This window comes from Centruroides vittatus, unplaced genomic scaffold, assembly GCF_030686945.1.
Source record: "Centruroides vittatus isolate TY-2023 unplaced genomic scaffold, ASM3068694v2 contig_651, whole genome shotgun sequence".
In the NCBI taxonomy this organism is placed as follows: domain Eukaryota; kingdom Metazoa; phylum Arthropoda; class Arachnida; order Scorpiones; family Buthidae; genus Centruroides; species Centruroides vittatus.
Window position 1 is genome coordinate 1,592,719 of NW_027122405.1, and position 14,879 is coordinate 1,607,597.

The window sequence follows — 14,879 nt, forward strand, 5'->3', positions numbered from 1 at the left end:
AACCTTCGTGGTGGTCTATGCCGGATATGTAGGGCCTCATCCCTCATACACGGCCTTCCCGAACCACGATGGGTGTGATAAAAAGGTTCTTAGTGTTCACGGAGCGGACAGTGCCAAAACAAAAAGTGGCATAATCCTTTTTGTATGTGTGGAACGACTCATATGCCACTTGCTCATTTATCAGCTCAACTAAAGCTAATAAATGAACAAATAGCATTTAGGCATTTATTAGATAATGCATCATACATTATACAAATATCACTATCTTGCTAAATAGACTGGGCTTTGTCTTTGATAATATACTGTGCATTTCAGCACCCTATATATTAAATACAGTACCTGTTTAATTCTTCACATGTCCACTGTCAACTATATCATATAAAATAAGACATAATTACGGAGATTTAATACAATAATTCGAGTTAAAGAAATACCTTCACGAGTTATAGAGATTCAGAATTGTTGCTTATGATAATAATTTAGGCATAAAAACACTTCGAATTAGAGGTGGGTCGGAACGATTAAATAAGAACAGTTCCAACCCATGTCGAGACAGTTCCGGTCGGAATTAGTAATGCGTTCTTCGTTTGGTATTTTCGTGAATACGGCTTTTCACGGAAGAGTGAATTCTGTCGGAATTTGTTCTTGCACTACTGTAAATCAAAATGTTCCGAGTTTTTGGAAATAATAAAATTAGTTTTGAGTATTTTAAATTTATGAGGATATTGTTAAAATTCATACTTTTATTAGTAACTATCAATAGTAAATATATGCAACATTGTCCGGTCAAAAAGAAGGATACACTAAAATGAAACCATATTTAAATTTTGGTCGTTTTAGTCTATCGTTGTACGTTTATCACGAAGTGTCAAGATCAAATCGGGGGAAGAGTGGGGGTGTCCAGATTTCATGAAAATCTATATTTTCTTTCGAGTCCCCGAGAATAAGTACGAAAAATTTGGTGCGTATCGGACATTCTATTTTAATAAGGGAGAATGAAATCAGGGGAGGAATAAGATGTCCGGGTTTCGTAGTAGTCTATTTTCCTCAAAGTCCGAATTAAGCAAGAATAATTTGGAACAGATTGATCAAAAACTAAGAACAGAGAGGGAGACATTCTATTGATATTATATTGTATATAAAACTGACGAGAGACGAGGTCTAGTCGAACAGACTAAGCAATCCCGACGGAACATAACATAACATTTTGGCTTCGCTTCAAAAATTATTATTACATCTTTGTTTTCTTTATTTTTTCTACTTTTAAACAGTGTAAAATATTTTCTTATTGACACAAATGCTTTATTTGTGTCGAATTTAATGTAATTTGATACGTAAAACGCAAAAAATAAACATATAAAATTTCAACTCGCCGTAATTTCTCTCATGTTTCACCGATCGCCATCGGATTTGTTTGTAAATGGGGAAGAAATATGACACTTTCAAGTGAAGTCAGTAAAAATTTCGTACTACTGCGAAAAAATTTGTCAATATACCTCGCTATACCCCCTATCGCGAAAGTCAATAAACGTTGATTGTTTTATGACCCTATTTTCAAATGCTTCTTTCTGACTTGTAAATCGACCAATTGACAAAGTTATTATTTTGTTTTACTCATATGAATGTTGTATTTAAGATTTAACAAATATTTTCTTTATATTTTTACACATGAATTTTATTTTTAATTTTGAATATGATATAGTCGTGTGTTAGGCTTAACTCGATCATCTAATATAAAACTTGACATCGCTCAAAATATTATTCAACCCATTAAAATTCTTTGTTGATAGTATAGATATAAATATTTTCTGTGCATGAAATGAAGCAATCAGAAAAATAAATTTGCGGACCATCGAAAATTCGGCAGTTTACGACATGATGTCAAATGCGTAAATTCCTCTATTTATAACTAAAAATATTCTCGAAATTTCACCAAAAAATGCATTTGCAACAATATCTATATGAAATTCTTACGCAAGACAAAAAAAATGTACAATTAGCGCAATTTGTATTAAAGATATTAATTTTGAAAATTTTTGTCGCTGTTATTTCTCGCGCGGACAAACGCGATTTCTCGCAGAGTATTATAAGACATCGCTGAGTTTAGTAATAAATCTCGATATCTCGGTTTAAAATCAGGATGAAATGAATCTTTTTAGTGAAAAAAAATAAAATTGTTGAGAGAAAAGAATTGATAGCGAAAAAGATGCTCGCGGTGGTCGCGGTCGACGATAGCGATTATCGCGAACTCGTTTTTTTTTCGATTTTTTACTACTGCGCATAGTCGCGTGGAAGCTTGTTAGAAGCCAGCACTTTTTGGAATTTTTTTCTGAGTAAACTCGGCGCGCAATAAAAATGTTATTTATTGCATTTTTTGCAGTTCGAAAAGATTGAAGAACTTAAATTTTTTGAAAAATTTCAGGAAAAATGCCACGAAAATAACCACCACAGGGCTTCTCACAGAAGCCAGGCGATTTAACAGTTCCAGAGGCAAAACTGTATTTCCCACCTCTACAATCTGTCTACAGAAAGAATCAACTTGGGTATTGACCAATGAGTATCAGCCATTGATCGCTTAGTTGTGGCAAGTTACTTTCGGTTTCTTCGTCATTTGTTAAACATGTCACTGCCTTTATATAGTGTGTTATAGAAGCTTCATGTTCTGGTGTTGGAAAACGAGGAAGTTGGCTAAAGTAGTTGTTGATTGCCTGATTCTTTACAGTTATTGCTTGCTATAAAAATTTAACACAACGGAAAAGTCGTTCTACCATTAGAGAGAGAAAATAAAATTCACACGTTGCCCGACATATTACGCGAAAAACCGCCGATTGGTTTAACTGAAGCGATATCACGCTTGACATTGTCTATGGGAAGAATCGGCTCGAGATCAGACAGTAATAGTCCTGTGTACGGCCACTCTGTAAGAAGACTCTTGAAATGCCGTTGTAACGAATACAGAAAATTTTTTTAAACTTGTTTTTCTCGCGAATGCTCGAGTCGCGCCCAGTGGCTTTATTAATTTATAGTAGGGTAGCATTACAATATACAGGGTGTTTATGTGAGGACCCGAACAGGGGTCGACAAAAGGGGACGAAATTGGAGATTTCCATTGTTTAATGAAAGTTTTTTGTTTCTGTATTTAAACAATGAAAGAGGCGAATTCGAGAAACACGCGCCGCGAAAGGAATCAAGTTCTGTCGCGACGATGACCTCTCCCGCGCCCTCCATCGGGTTTCGAATTGGCACCAGGTGACAATGAGAGACCAATGGAGAGGCGACTTGGGGAGAAACATTATAAAACCGCCGTTTTCAAGGACATTAAAGAGTTCTTGGATGCGCGAGTTTCCTCCCTTGGTGGTGTGTGCTCCCGAAACATCAGAAGGCAAGGATCCCTTTCGAACCCAGAGGAAGCATCGTGGATATGTGGTTGTCTAGCTATCTCTAGATCATCGGTTCGCCTCGAGTGAAGCAGGAGAAGTACGTGCCATTCGCCCCGGGGCCTATCGTCTTCTCGTCGTCCACGTCGAACTACCAGACACCTGAACACGAACTTTGGACGAACTCTTTTGGGGTCAGTCAGTCGCGCGTTTTGTGTGGTTTTACCTCTTCGAACACGAGTAAATTGTAAGAAAACTTCTATGTTTATTAAACGGTTTTTGATGGCCAACCAGTCTCAGTGAGTCAGTCCACCCCCCCACAAGACCGTCTGACCGCTCGACCGCCTATGCTTTCTTACACTCCTATCGGCAAACCTCACATTTATAATTAAAGTTCAACTTTGAAATGGCCATAAAATGAAAACTATTGAAGAGAATGTTATCAAACTTGGCAATAGTGTACAGGAAGTCATGGGATTTTATTTCCCACGAAAAAATAGTTCAAAAACTCACCACCAGCGGGGAATGGCGCTATGTGCAATGTTGTTAAACGAAATAAGACATGAAGACATCGGTGAAAAAGTTTTTAATCGTTTCTAAAACGTGTTACAAAGCATGTTCAATGTGGCATCCACTATTTTCTGAAAGCAAGTTAAATCGCATTACTGTGTTCTCAACAGTAGCTCTTAGCATATCAGGAGGAATTTAACTATTGCTAACATGACTATTGCCAAGTTTGATAACATTCTGTCCAGTAGGTCTCATTTTATGGCCATTTTCAAATTGGAACTTTAATTACAAACACCCTGTATATTAATCATTGAAATCCCTGAGCCCCTTTATTAGTTTCTTTAGCATTTAAAATTTGAACAAATTATCCTTTATTAACAAATTTATATAACCTTTCTTTTACTATCGGAATTAAATATAATTTATGATATGTGGCTACATTGTTTGAACTGCATTCTGCTTTTTAATTTTTGCGGATTTCTCCTTTTTTTTCAATTTAATTTTTGCATTCCGTGCTTAGGGACGTCGAAAAGGGATTTCCACCCAGGCTCCTAAGCTTTACTATATTATTTTTAATAACAGAAAATAAATTTAAGACTCCTTTTTATTAATAAAGAAACATTCTAACGTATTTCATTTAGTAAAAAAAAAAAAAGACAAAAGGAACCCGCCCTACCTCTCGACGGCCCTGCTCTGGCTCCATTAAAAAACACGAAATACTTGGTATTTCTCCCCGTAATTATTTGAAAATTTTCGTTTTTTAAAAGTGCATTTATTAGAACTTATATTCACGATAACGAGTAAAATCGTCTTTTAAAGCCTATCTATCTATTTTTTCCCCATTCTCTCGTGTTTACCTGGCTTTTAATGAGTATATTCGTTAATATATTTTATTAATCAAGTAAATTTGACTGCTAATTATTATGGAAATAATTTAAAACGCAACGACATATTTTCAGTAAATATTTTTATTGTCAACATTTTCTCAGATTATAGATACAGTATATCTACTATCTATCTTACTATCATCTATAATAGACCACTGCTAAGCTGTTGTTATAAATTCAAGTATGAAAACATTTTTTTAAATCTTGGCAGGCATAGAATAAAATTGTCTTTTCAAGATTATGTAAGAAATTCATTATGCGATTTACAATAAGCCCAACAGTTTTCATTTAGAAGAAAACTACAGGTAATATAAAATTATAAATTACTAGGCTATATGTCTAAGGAGATGGCACAAATTGACTACATTTAAAAAATTTTATGGTAAAACATTGGTATGGGAGTAAAACGAAAGATATAAAATGAAAACTTTTAATTCTCTTATTGAATTTTTCCATATTCTAGTTTTCATAAAAATAATAACATGTACTGTACATCTAACCTATTTTTAATATTTCAAATTCCTTTTGATAAATTTTCATATTGATGTATGGTTTGTATTTTTCAGATTCAGTTAAGCATAAGCATACTGAATTCCATTAGAAGGACAGGTATTTGATGGTGAGGCGACCACAGAATGAGACCATGAATGACGATAGAGTTCTTGGGCTGCCGCATGCAGTTTTTCAACGAAGTCAGGAACTCCTAAATAAATTTTAAGGAAAAATATAATATTCAAATTGAAATAGATTTAATAATTTTTCAATTAAGTGTCTTTATACTCTTACACACCAAGCAGGAGGCATTGGAAACTGGTGAAATTTTATTACCATCATTGTTTATGTTCACACTAATACATGATTTCAATATATTAGCATCTTGAATGACCTACTCATGCCTGAATGCACATAGTGATACAGTTAGGCATGGACACATACAGGCACCATACTATCTTAAAATGAATTTGTCTACAAGTGTTTCAACTCCCTTGCAATTGTAGACGGGCAACAAATTTGCCAAACTTCTTCACATTGGAGACCGGGCAGGCTGACAATGACATTCCTGGGAAACACTAGCTGTGTGTAGCTGAGCATTTCACTGGAAAAAGCCTATTTGCAGCCCTGCTGCCATGAAAGGAAATTCTGTGTTATTGTATTACCTAATTATGCTGCTGTGCCATGAAAGTCCTTTGCATCACTACTAGTCCTCTTTTACAGAATTGAAATTACTAAAAATGATTGCATAAACAAGTAGACTTTCAGTGTATCATATATGGTATGTTTATTTTTTTTCTAGTTTAGAACAATTATAACACAAGTAAAATGTTTGACATTTTGTGCCTCAATTTCTTGTATAGTACAACTGCAGTTAAGCTCTATGTGACACTAGAAATGTACTGTACTTTGTGCTTTACTAAATAAAATTCTCTCTGGTGTTAGACAAAGACAGCACTGATTATGAGCCAACCATAAAGAACTACAGACATTTTTCTTCGTGTGATTTATCTAGATCAGAGGTCCCTAAACCTTTTGACTGTTGACCCCTCTCTTTATTAGCTGTATTAGTAAAAAAAATAAATAAATCTGGCATAAATCCATAATTGTTTTCATATAAAAGATCTTACGGTGTGCCTACTTATAACATCCTGGACTCTGAAAATGATTTGTTAATGAATCCCTGAAAATGCCTTGGTAAAAATAATAAACTACTTTGGGAACCTGGTCTAGGTGGTCCAGGGCCTGACGTCTCCTTTATCCACTGGTCCCAACACCAACTCAGTCATCTCACAAGAGGATGGTTGGGGTCACCAATTTTAATCAAGCTCGGAGAGGTTATAGTGCACCCCAACAACTGACATATGCCAAGCAGTAAGGTGCAATACTCAAAATTAAAGGAGAAAATTGAGGTTGAAAATTGTAAATCACTTAGAGCCGCAGCAAACTACAGGAAGTGGGAGCTAGCATACACTCGGTCGTGCTCCCAAGCTCCACCCTTTTTTCACATGAGGCTATGAGCTATTTTTGCTAGGTAAGCTACATGGGCAAGAAGCAGCCGCAAACTACACAATGTTTGCTCGCATAATGTAGTCCACATGACGTGGATTCCATAGATGTGGATTGGCTATAGAACAAAGATTTTACTATAACCTATACTTGTAATCATTCAGTTTTTGTTCCAAACTTTGAAACAGCATGGGAAAAATCATGTCTACAAGTTAAGCCTAGCTAGGCTTAACTAGCCAAAAACTATATATAAGACATTTGATACATTCAGTATTGAAAATAGTATAATCATAAAATTTTATCGATGTATGTAAATTACATTATTTCTTTTTTGACATGTGGCATGTTCATGTAGTCATCCATCTTTCCCGCTCTTTTGCTAGCATGACTGCTCTCGCTGTTGAATTCTGTGAACAGCGAGCGTACTCTTGTATCGCCATGCGGGCAAAAAGAAAGGGCAGAGCCTTTGACGTCATCGGTTGTGCTGCGCACATTTGCTAGCTCTTGCAAAGTGCTCTTACAAACTAGCTCTTGCCACAAACTAGCTCTTGCAAAGTGCTAGTTTGTGGCAGCTCTTAAAACCTCTAGAGTGGCCAGTAGCTTGATGGAGCACACCGGTTTCATAATTATAAAATTGGTGTTTTGAATCTGTGGTATCAATGCGATTTTTTTTCCATAAAACTATATGGTACCAAGAATAAAGTGAAAATTACTTTTAAATTTATTGTATTGTCAGACAGAAAATTGATTTATTTTTAGAAACCTACAAATGTACAATAAACAGGATAATAAAACAATAAAATCCATTTATTTCAAATAATATTTCTTAATTGCTTTTGACATCAACTTGTTAACAATATTTATTTAGAAAATTGAAATTTTCAAAACACTTAAAACTTTTTAGAATTTCCATTATTTGTAGTGTGGCTGGTGGCTCAATGGAGTCTTGTCAGTTTCACATAAGGTTGGTGGTTGGTGTTTCTGAATGTAAAATTACATAAAAATCTTCTTGATTTTTATGTAATTTTTTTAATACAAAACTAATTTTTACTTTTGAATAAATTTAAAAATACCAATAATAAACTAATTTTTGAATAAATATAATATTCATTTACAGTACATTCTGTACATTCATGTACAGTTAAGCTTAGTTCACACTGAGTGCGATTCGCTGGCAAAAGCGAAAAACAGAGCAAATAACATATCAGACATGACATTGTTTCCGGCAAATCGCTTTGAAGTTCGGAACCATCGAGCTTTTTCGCAAGGAAAAAAATTTTGCACCAATCATATTCCCACTAGTTGTCACGTGGTTATTGTTGTTTTCAAGATGGCTACAGAAACTTTCTCACGCAATAGAGTAAATGTTGTAATTACAGATTTTTAATTTCTCTCACCCAGCATCATTTTCTTTTTGTCTTATGTTTCTCAATAAATAAACAAATGTGGTTAACAACAGAATATCAGAAGCAGCCATTTTGTTTTTCGAGATGACATTTTCGCTTGCTTGCAAATGATTGGCTGCTTAAAATTCGCAATTGCTTTTGGTTGTATGGGTCAATTTCACTAAGCGAATAAAACTTGTTTTTCACTTTTCTCATTCGCTTTCACTCAGTGTGAACTAATCTTTACTCTGGTAACAAAGTCATTGTTTAACCTAAATGCATCTATAATTGCATTCTCTAAAGAATAAAAAGATGACTTCGATATCTCATGCTAATATTAATAGCATAGAAATGTGTTCTGCAGAAGAATCACTAAACGACAATATTACAAAATTTACATATTGTGAAAAAACCCTTCAAAATCTAGACTTAATTGCAGCTTAGGGTGGTTAATCAATTCAGAAGTTGCAAACATTAAGTGCTCTGATATTTTTGAATGTGATACAGTATGAATGATTCTCCTCCAAATTAGTTGATGATGATGTGTTTTAAATTATTAATAATTCGTTTTTCCAGTGACATGTAAATCATCATCTTGTATGCATTTACTCAATGTGCACACTCCAGAAATGTTTATTGTTTCACAAGCTTGTATGACAATTATCATCCAAAAAATTGTGCTCCTGGAAAGCAAACAGATTGAATAATGCTAATAAAAATGTTTTCTTTATTAACAAAATTTGCCTTGAGTAATGATAATTTTGTTTATATCTAATCCTCTTCCCAAATAAATTATAAATCCCATATGTACTATAAATGAATATTTAAAACTATTTTTTAAATAAATATAATAAATTTAAAAATACCAACAATGAAGTAAAATTAATTAAAATCAACAAGATATGAAACATCAACTTCATAATTATGAAACTGACAAGCCACCAGCCACTCTACAAATAATGGAAATTCTAAAGGTTTTAAATGTTTTGAAATTTTCAACCTCAATTTTTTCTTTTATTTTTGAGTATTGTGCCTCATTGCTTGCACATATCAGTTGTTGGGGATGCATTATAACCTCACCTAGTTTGATCAAAATCAACGACCCCCAAGTCAGGCTGTCCCTGTCAGTATGGCCACCCTGCAGCTTTTGTAAAATTCCCATTGTATAGACATGACTGGGATTCAAAGATGTCCAAACAGTGGACACACTGAAAAACAGTAAGCCTCTGCAAACTTTTTCATAGGATACTGGAGTAGACATTTTCTGGCCTACAATCACACTACAACTGTAATCATTTGCATGCCTGTCTGAGACAGAATTGTCCAATTACTGCAAAACATCACTTAGCTATCTAAATTTAACTTTTTTGTCAATGAGAGTCATTATTCAATGAAATGAATTTACCTGATGATGCCATCCAGTTGTAAGCAGGAGATGGAAATGCTGCTTGTGGATCATCAAAGTAAGTCAAGATATAATCAAAGCCATTCTGTAAGTATAATAAAACAAGAAAAATTAACTTATATTATAATTAATGAGTAAAATAATATATAATAATAATATGCAGAACATAAATTGCATTGAAGGATAAATACAGCTAAAAATACACATGGTTGCCCAAATGAAAGAAACAATCAAAATTTGAGTCTCTCAATTTAATTTAGATCTTTAACTTTTTCAAATAATCATTATTAGTCATACAATAAAAAATAAACTTTGAAAGTTGGACATTACAATTTATTCTTATTTTAGGACATAATTTGACAAGTATTATCTTGAAATAAATGTCTAATAGTGTGGTTTAAAAAATTGTTACATTGCAAAATTTCCCAATTGTCTGATAATCAAATACCAATATCATAAATTTTACATTAAAATATAATAGTTATCAAATGTCATCATTTTTGTATTGAATTAGACATTCCATTCAGTACTCACCTCACCTTGGTTTTCAGATATACAGAGAGAGGATTTTGAAAGCTTCTATTAACAACTGAATCAAATAGAACAGAAAATAAAGTGCAAGTGTGAGTATTCAGAGACTGAAAACCATGTGTTGGAGTAGTTTACACAGTTTAATGTTCAAGAATATTCCTGCTGATAGAAACTACTTGGAGAAAAAGCTGAACAATTCTGACAATGATTAGAAAATACTGAATTCATTCTGTTAGCTGGATAAATTTGTAGTGAGATTGCATGAAATGGTTAACACGTTGACTGCCACAGTACATTTTCAGGATTCCAGTATAAAAACTCAACTTAATTCGTAAGACCTTTTTCTAAAAAAAACACATTCTATATGTTTTTTGATGATTACTATGTACTATAATCAGAGTTTTTAATAATATAATATAATTAAATTATCTCTTAGTTGGTTTATGTAACAGAAAGCTCTTTGCTAAAACCAAACTAAAGTTAATTCGTGCACAGACACAATTTGACCTGTTGCTTTACTACACTCAAGTCAGTAATAAATTAGATATAGATGCATATCTCTAACAAATTTAGAGTCAAGTGCATCACATTTAAGTCTTTTTTGAGTATGTTGTTTTATACCCCAATATGGATAAGAGAAGACAACTTGATTACTACACTTGACACTAATCTAAGTGATTCAGAATCTGACGAAATTTTTGATGACGATGGTAACAACAGTAGCAATTATGTACCTTCTGAGGATTCAACTGAGGATAGTAATTATGAAGTCGTCTCTGAACCTGGAGATGAGACTTTTCTCGAACCGGAAGGAAATCATGATACTTCTCAAGCAACCATATCAAATCAACAAAATCCTGAACTATTTATTTTCCAAGAAAATATTGGTTTAAAATTGGATATGATAAATCTTACAGTGCAAATGCTGGTGGACTTATTATTTTTTTTAGGAAGAATTTTTTGCATTACTGGTTGAACAAGCAAATTTGTATGCTGAGCAAGAAATTGCAAAACAAAGAAATAAAAAAATCTAAAAGGGTATCACAGTGGAAAGACATCAGCACTGCAGAAATGAAAGTTTTTATTGGACTTGTATTACAAATGGGCCCTTGTTCTTTTCCTTCAATAGAACATTAAATTATACAGTTTGTTTGTACTCCAGTAATGTTTTGGTGATCATGTATGAGTCGAAATAAATTCCAATTGTTACTGTGTTATTTTTACTTAGTTGATAGCTTATTATTATCTTCCGACAGATTATATAAGGTACAATCTATACTAAATCATTTCAATAATATTATGTGCCAGATAAAAATATGTGTATTGACAAATCAATGTTGTTGTGGCATAGAAGATTGTGTTTTTTTATTTTTTATGTACTGGCAAAAATGCAAAATACAGTGTCAAACTGTATCAACTATGTGAATCCAATGGTGTTGTTATGAAAATAACAATTTACAGCAGAAAATCTGAGGGGATTGACAGACAACATCAGTAGTGTGACCTAAATTACTATCTCGATAAGAGATATACAATATACATGGATAATTTTTATAATTCTGTTACTCTTACAAAATTACTGACTACACGAAAAACTTGTGTGAGTGGAACTCTGTGAAATAACAGAAAGGGAAATCCCAGAGATGTGGTAAATCAAAAACTGAAAAAGAGGGCGTTTATTTGGCAGTGAAATGGTCCTGTTACTGTATGTAAATGGAAAAACAAACGAGAAGTCCTTACCATTTCAAACATGCATGTTGTTGAAATGATAGAGGTGTTCAATCACAATGGAAAACATTTGATGAAACCGAATATAATTCGAGAGTACAATCACAGAATGTGCTTGACCAATCAGATCAAATGCTATTGTACTACACAGCTCTAAGAAAGACTATTAGATGGCCCAAAAAGGTTGCATTACATATTATAGATATAGATATATATATATATACACACAATGTGTACAAGCAACTTCTTCTAAAATAAAACTTATAAAATTTAGAGAAGCATTTGTCGAGGCATTGATTGGAGAAGAAATTCAAACAGTTTCAAAAAAAATTTAGATTGCAAGAGCTTCATTATTTACAGAGTATCCCACATACCGAAAAAAAAAGAGCATATGACAAAGCCATGTCGAATTTGTACCAAAGCTAAAAAACACCGAGAAACATGTTATTTCCATCCAATCTGTCCAGAGAAGCCAGTCCTTTGCATGGAAGATTGTTTTAAAAATTATCACAAACAATAAAAATTCTTTTGCTTTTGATTTTAAATAAACTTTTTATGATTATATTTCCTGTTCATTTATTAACAAATGTTCTATTCATGCCCGAGGTTATCTATTCATATTTACACTGATATACTACAAATTTCATCATAGCTACACAAATATGGCAAGGAAACAAACTACGCTATAAATCGTGGTTGGCGTCCTAGGCAATAACGCAAACTATGAGTTATATTGTAGTTGGTAGTCAACATGTTAAAAAGCCTGGATGACATTTTCAATGCAAATGAAACAACTTATTTTCTGCTGCTAAACAAAACATGCTGTTCAAAAATGATGAAATTTTCTTTTTCACCTCCACAATTTATCTATTTTGCTTTTTTCCTGGGAACAAATGTGACAGATAATGGAAAACTTCGATCATTCTATGTAATGTAATATGTGTATGTATTGTAATGTTATTGACAAGCTGCAGTTACAATATAAAATGTCTTTAAGACAGTGATACCAAGTATGTTATGTGCCATCCATAACATTACTTTCAGCAACGTTGCCTCTGTATTCATTTTTGTTGTGATACACATTCAAAAACTGTTTTTGAATTGATTTATGCAACATTGCTTTTTATCCTTTACACTTAGACAAGATGATTTAGCAAAACATATAAAGAATCTCTGTTATCCTTTCACTTAGTAGACAGATAAATTTATGTATTGACTTAATGTGTGTAAACTGTGAAGCAATTTCTTCTTGAATGAATTTATTTATTTTACTATAAGTGTTGGAGTGGATCTACTAATGCAGTATATATCAGTCAGTCCATAAATCCATGCCCATTTTTATGACCTTGAGAAAAATCTTGTTTTGCTGTTAAAAATGTCAGTCTAATGTGATAATTTTTACACTGAAGTGTTAAATTGGATCTCATTCATATAATACTGTTCAGAATTGTAAACATTTCAGTTGTTTATTTTCGTTAAAATGGAAGTAACTGATAAATATAAAAGACATGTTTTATACTTTTTATTTTTAAGTGGTGAGAATGCTACAAATGCAGCCAAAAAAATAAATACTGTACATAATCAAATTGTAATTAGTGCAAGGACTGCGCAGAAGTGGTTTGAAAGATTTAGAAACAATGATTTTAGTGTGGAGGATAAGGCTCGTACTGGAAGACCCGTTGACTTTGATGACGATGCTCTCTCTGCACTAGTTGAAGCAGAACCATCTCTAACAGTTGATGAAATTGGAACGTTTAAATTCATCCCATGGAACTGTTCATAGACACCTACAACAAATCGGAAAAGTTTCAAAGCTAGGAAAATGGATACCACATGAATAGTCAATAGCTAACCGACAACAACGTGTAAACATTTGTATGTCTCTTTTATCCCGTATTGCTTTAGAACCTTTTCTTGGTAGGCTGGTTACTGGAGATGAAAAATGGATCCTCTATAATAATGTGACGAGAAAAAGACAATGGATGGATCACAACAAGCAGCCAAAACCAACTGCAAAAGGTAGGTTGCATCCAAAAAAAATTCTTTTGTCTGTTTGGTGGGATATGTCAGGTGTAATTCACTTTGAGCTGTTAGAACCTAATCAAACAATTACAGCTCAAATGTATTGTGAGCAATTAGAGCATTTAAATGAAAAACTGAGAAAAAATTGACCGTCATTAGTGAACAGAAAGCAGGTTCTCTTGCAGCATAACAATGCCAGACCACAGGCTGCAAAAATAACTGTACAGAAACTTGAAAGCTACAACTGGGAAATTTTACCTCATCCACCATATTCGCCAGATATTGCTCCCAGTGATTATCATCTTTTTCGCAGTTTGCAGAATTTTTTAAAAGGAAAAACTTTTGAGGATGAGAACAATGTAAAAAAGGCTATTTCTGAATATTTTAATTCAAAACCAAAATCATTTTACAAAGACGGGATTAAAAAGCTACCATCAAGATGGCAAGAAATTGTACAAAATAATGGTGAATACATTATAGATTAAAATAAAATTTAATTAAAATTTTTTGCTGCTTTTTTTGTAGATAAAAATACGCATGAACTTATGGACTGACCTGATACATATATTCGTGCAGTGCTGGAAAGATCACTTTAAAATTTAACTGGGTACAAAAGAGAACACTTTGTATAATTATCTTAAATCTATTAGTAATATTATTTTCTAAATGTATTTTGATGGATTAAAATTGAAAATACTTATAAATTTCACAAAAAAATTTGTTTTATAGATCAATTGAATATTAAATACAGTCATCAGTCCACATTAGCTTGGATAATCATCTCAAATAAAACAGATGGCTATGACCATTTTGGATTAAAAATTATATGGTATATAAGTCTTTTAAGAATAGAAATGTGTATTATTATAGTTACATTTTAATATGAATGATTTGTCTCACATTGAACTTAAATGATCAAAAATATTTTCTTTCTGTTACCTTTTAATATATGTTATACTGTAATTCATAAAAGAAAGTTTAAAATAATAAGAAGTGTAGGAATCTGCCTCAAAAAATGCAGAACCTTGAATAA

General features: G+C 32.9%; 1 protein-coding gene across 1 annotated transcript in view; it reads right to left on the bottom strand.

The window, feature by feature from the left end:
* Positions 1–4,839: 4,839 nt before the first annotated feature.
* Positions 4,840–14,879, bottom strand: part of LOC136979922 (stAR-related lipid transfer protein 7, mitochondrial-like) — a 40,031-nt gene continuing 29,991 nt past the window's right edge. The window contains exons 7-8 of the mRNA XM_067275968.1: positions 9,566–9,650; positions 4,840–5,477 (exon numbers count right to left, since the gene is read on the bottom strand). Of these exons, the coding sequence (XP_067132069.1) occupies positions 5,347–5,477; positions 9,566–9,650 (216 nt within the window). The 3' untranslated portion in view covers positions 4,840–5,346. The remainder of the gene's footprint in view (positions 5,478–9,565; positions 9,651–14,879) is intronic.